Source organism: Pezoporus wallicus, unplaced genomic scaffold, assembly GCF_028554395.1.
Source record: "Pezoporus wallicus isolate ANWC-B61680 ecotype Strahan unplaced genomic scaffold, APGP_CSIRO_Pwel_v1 contig_1583, whole genome shotgun sequence".
In the NCBI taxonomy this organism is placed as follows: domain Eukaryota; kingdom Metazoa; phylum Chordata; class Aves; order Psittaciformes; family Psittacidae; genus Pezoporus; species Pezoporus wallicus.
The window spans coordinates 1,124,321-1,129,188 of NW_026637266.1; the positions used below are offsets into that span (position 1 = coordinate 1,124,321).

A 4,868-nucleotide genomic window follows, 5' to 3' on the forward strand; every position below is an offset into this window, starting at 1 on the left:
TAGCACATGCTTCTGAAAAAAAGTAACTATCTTACACCTATACTAGCTCTCTTCTTCATCTGACAAGCTCTCTTCCAGTCCTTAGTTTTAAGTCTTCTCTTGTTTGCTTTTCTTTTTCAGATGACTCACTTTCTTCTGATTGATTACTCACTTTCTTCTGAGTGATGTCCTCTGATGATTTCATACAACTGCATTGCTCAAAGTTACTCCAGTCTCTCTACAGGATTGTGAGACAGAGCTGAGAGTCCTTTTTAACCAGAACTCCTTCTACCTGCTTGATCTCCCAGTCTGCACACAGCACAGAATCCTGATTTACAGGATTTGCTTCACCAGACCCCAGGTACTGCATCATACAAGCTGTGAGAGGCAGCTCCTACCAGCTTTGTTTAGCAAATGGAATGACTGTACACAAGAAAAGTGGAGCTTTCATTTATTGGGCTGAAACTGCAAAAAGATTCACTTTGACTTCTGGCTCTGTGCCTGTGCCTTCAACACTTTCACAACGATCTTCTGCTCCTCAATAAGAAAAGCTCTTTTGATTCTGGAAAGGAGATAAAACAACAAAACTTTAAGACCTTGTCTATTTAAGTGAAAACAGAAAAAACAAAGTTATAATTAGTTCTGCTGTCTCCAACATTAATTACACATGTGGTGTTAGTTCCAAAAGTACACGAAAAGCAAAACCATCAATGTATTTTGTCAGCATCAAGAGACAGGGATAGTGAACAAATGCACAAACACAGCAATCTGGGGAAGGTCTACTGCACCTGCAAACTTACAGTGAGCGGCTTGTAGGCAACCAAGGTAATACCTGATGGCTGAACACTGGAAAAACTCCCACCTCCACTAACTTCAAAGGCAAAATCAAAACTCCTCACTCACAAATTTAGACATTGTTAAAGTCAGAACTGCTGTGACCAATCACAGTCAGCTCTCTTCCTCGGAACTACAGAAAACTTTATGCGAGTCCAGTTACCAAAACAAGACCAGTTCCTCCCTGAGGATTAAAGCTCCCGTGCGCATAAAACTCTGGCAGGGCAAGCCATGCCGGAAGATAGCTGTCTCTGAAAGACATGTAAGGCCACCATGCAGATGGACGCGACAGCACTTATACATCAACAGCCCACTTGATAGCTTTGAGCTAAAAACACAAACACACCACTTCAATGCTGTTCCCTGTGCATTCTGTATATATGGCTACTTCTGCAGCACACAAAATCTACCAAAGATGCCTAAACAGATGCAGAATAGAGTGCAGTTTAGGGAGAATAAGAATAAAGCATACTCATGTACTAAAAAAGACCTACCAAGCTCATGAGGTGTTTGGGAAAACATGCAGAAAAAAGACTCGCCTAACACTGGGAAGTTACGCTACAGATCTGCAGCTGTAACAACCAGTCTCCAGTGGCATCTAACACGATTCAACTTAGAACTCACACAAGAAAAAAGAGTGCTGGCAAGGTCTGTACTACAGATGAAAGAACTGGCATTAGATTGCTGGCTCCAGAGATATGCTTTGATTACCATTTTCAGGGATGTCGTTCTTTGTAATACATGTTTTTCCTCAAACTTTCCAAGTAAGTATAGGATGTATAGGTGTTACATAATAAAACTGAATTCAGTGACACGAGGATGATCATGGGACTGGAGCACCTCCTGTATGAAGACAGGCTGAGGAAGTTGGGGCTGTTCAGCCTGGAGAAGAGAAGGCTGCGTGGAGACCTCATAGCAGCCTCCCAGTATCTGAAGGGGGCCTATAGGGATGCTGGAGAGGGACTCTTCATTAGAGACTGTAGTGACAGGACAAGGGGTAATGGGTTAAAACTTAAACAGGGGAAGTTTAGATTGGATATAAGAAGGAAATTCTTTCCTGTTAGGGTGGTGAGGCACTGGAATGGGTTGCCCAGGGAGGTTGTGAATGCTCCATCCCTGGCAGTGTTCAAGACCAGGTTGGACAAAGCCTTGGGTGATACGATTTAGCGTAAGGTGTCCCTGCCTACGGCAGGGGGGTTGGAACTTGATGATCTTAAGGTCCTTTCCAACCCTAACTATTCTATGATTCTATGACATCCAGCAAAGTCCATCTTAAAGCTTAACCACATAAGGATGCTTATATGCAACCAATCAATAGTTCTGAATCCCAAACTGCATAAAGAAGCCTAACTGATCTTACACTAGTATCTTTGCAGAATACAGAAGAGCAGGCCAACAGAACAATCTGGGCTCAATATAAAATATAAAAATCCAGGATAAGCAGACTGTTTAGCACCAAAGCAACAGTGCGGTAAAAAATAATGAATAACAAACTTGCTACAGAGAAGCTCCACAGCAGGAATTAGCTCAAATCAGAGGGATAAAATTGCATGCATCACTACTAACGTGCCTCGTGCCTGACCCTCTCATTTTACTATACCAAAGACAGACAAGTGTTTTCAAAGTTTTGGTCCACACTAAGAAAACACATGAGATGTAAAATGTCATGCAAAGAACAAGAATAAAGCTGGCTTTCTGTAAGCTTACCTGTCGCGGACACACTTGGCACACATGGAACCACCATAGGCCCTGCTAACGTGCTTCTTTGTTTTTGACAGCCTCATAAGAACTTTAGGACGCACAGCACGAACCTACAGAAATCAAAAATGAGAAGTGTATCATAACAGAGTACTTTTGGGTAACAGCTGTATCAAGAAAATTCACTCTAATAATTTAAAATAGCAGCAACACCTGAAGTTGACTATTCAAGATGCAAAAAAGTGACTGAAATTGCAGCTTGTAATATGTGCCATCTTCAGTATTCCTAAGCTGATCTTTTCATTCTACCACAGGATTTCACCCATAGACTCATTAAAAAATTATTAGAAAAGGACTGTTTTCCAAAGGGTAGGAACTGCTCAAATATTGACATTACTCAAGCATTCCCACCACTGTTAAGTGCAACAGCGTTACACCAAGAAAACAGTTTGGAGAGAGACATAATTTTAAAAACGTTCATTCCATTTTCCTAAAGCTGAAAGCCCACCTAACAAATACAACCTAAAGACTTCTAAACCTGCTACAGAATCACCTCAAAGAAAATTTCAGCCAGTTACATCTTACAGAAACAAGAGTTCAGATATAAAGGAATGAGAACCACAAGCAAAAATTATTTCTGTGGAAGAACTTTAAAAAGGCACTTACTCTTTTAGCTTTCAAAGCTTACTTTACCAGTTAAGTTTTACAACGTTTGGATAAAAATAGTTTTAAGAAAGTTTTTCCAACAACAATTAATCAACAGACATACTATATTACATACAAAGACTCTCTGTAGGGAAAAAAAAAAAACATTAAAAGTCATATGCCAGCAAGGCTAAGACTTACACCACGAAGTCTTCCTGGACAGATACCACATGCTGACTTGGGAGCCTTCCCCACCTTCTTGGTGTAAAGGTAAACAATCCTGTTCCCGGGTGTTCGGGACCTAAATATGGCAGAAAAATACTCAGCTAACATAACAATCAGAACTTAAATTCGGCTTTCTCAAAATGTAGATTAGGTTTTCATCAAAACTATGTCTTACTTACAGTCTGGTCTTGTTGGAAGCTGTGTTGTAGGACAACCTACGGCGGTAAGTCAGGCGCTGAACCATTTTTTACACCTGTATTAGTCAAAAATAAAGCAGTACTACTTTAAAGGCTCAACATCCATATGGAAATTCACATATCACAGCATCACCTGCACTGAAGCACTGAGCAAGATCCGAACCAGCAGTTGCTGATTCTGTATTAAAAGAATTAAGGCATTTCCTCATCAATGACAGCTGATAAAACTACACTAAAACCCAACAAAATGGGTTGGCAGATGGAACATAATTTGCGATAAACATTCATGTAACTAATCTGAACACAGTTCAACATCCTGATCTTGTCTGTATGATGTCACGCTCCCCTAGAATACTACTTAACGCTTTAGCAGCTGTGTATTATTATCTTATCAACACAACCTCCACTGGCAAGACTGAAAGCCGAGATGAAGTAAACCCTACCTTTTCCACCTCTATCTGGCAGCAAGCTGTATTAACCGTGCTCTAGACCCAGACCAGAATCATTCTCCGGGCCGAGCACAATGCGACAAAGGCAGCGAAACTCTCAGAACCCCGCACCTACCGCGGCCCAATGGAATAAGGCCCCGGCAGCCGTTAACAGCCCGGCAACTCAACAGCTGCTGCCGAGCCTTGCACTTCTTGGGCGCCGGGCTGGTGGGAGGCGAGCCTCAGCGCCGCAGCACCGGCTCGCTGCGGCCCGGGAGACGTGGGCTCCTGTCGGGAACCCCTCAGCGGAGGCCCGGCCTCCCCGCCCTACAGCTCTGGCCCCTCCGCCGGCCCAAACGAGGGCCGCAGTGCCGCCGGCCCCTCGCCACAACCCCCGAGGCCTTTGACCGCTCCCCACCGCCCGCCGAGTCGCGGATGAGGGTGGATGAACGCCCACAGAGCTTCAGTACCCCCGCCATACCTGGTGCCGCCGGACCCGGAAGAGGAAGCCGAAGCGCGCGGGTCAACATTGAAATGGAGACGCTCTGAAACCCGGAAGGAATAGCGGCGCATGCGTGCTGTGGGTTGTGTCGGCCATGGTTGTATAGGTGGCATCATGTTGTACGGAAGCGGAGGAGAGAGGGTAGCGCCATGTTGTACGTCTGGGGCCGGGCGGGGCGCCGCTCAGCGGCAGGAGCGGGGAACAGAGCCGGCAGCACGGGCAGCGGAGCTGGTGAGATAGTGTGAGGGGATGTGGTAAAGCACCACAGAATCCTCTCTGCCGCAAATCACATAATGATTCAGGAGGGACCTTAAAGATCACGCAGTTCCAACCGCCTGCCACGAGCAGGGACACCTTCCG

General features: G+C 44.7%; 1 protein-coding gene across 2 annotated transcripts; it reads right to left on the bottom strand.

Moving 5' to 3' along the window:
* Positions 1-413: 413 nt before the first annotated feature.
* RPL34 (ribosomal protein L34) lies at positions 414-4,526 on the bottom strand. Of its 2 annotated transcripts, none has more exons than XM_057404562.1 (5): positions 4,488-4,526; positions 3,561-3,634; positions 3,358-3,457; positions 2,521-2,624; positions 414-541 (listed from the first exon to the last, which is right to left on the bottom strand). In XM_057404562.1, exons 2-5 carry the CDS (start codon positions 3,623-3,625, stop codon positions 457-459), a joined length of 354 nt encoding a protein of 117 aa, XP_057260545.1. In that variant the 5' UTR covers positions 3,626-3,634; positions 4,488-4,526; the 3' UTR covers positions 414-456. The 2 variants fall into 2 exon arrangements, with proteins under 2 accessions (XP_057260545.1, XP_057260546.1); XM_057404563.1 differs by lacking the exon at positions 4,488-4,526 and adding an exon at positions 4,375-4,385 and having other exon boundaries at positions 3,561-3,637.
* Between the last annotated feature and the right edge of the window lie 342 nt (positions 4,527-4,868).

What these genes read in the sequence shown, in the direction of transcription:
- RPL34 (XM_057404562.1), bottom strand. Translation starts at nt 3,625, where the DNA reads ATGGTTCAGCGCCTGACTTACCGCCGTAGGTTGTCCTACAACACAGCT. An exon ending in GCTTCCAACAAGACCAGACT is followed by an intron (nt 3,458 to 3,560) that starts GTAAGTAAGACA and finishes TGCCATATTTAG; the next exon opens with GTCCCGAACACCCGGGAACA. An exon ending in GTCCAGGAAGACTTCGTGGT is followed by an intron (nt 2,625 to 3,357) that starts GTAAGTCTTAGC and finishes TGATTTCTGTAG; the next exon opens with GTTCGTGCTGTGCGTCCTAA.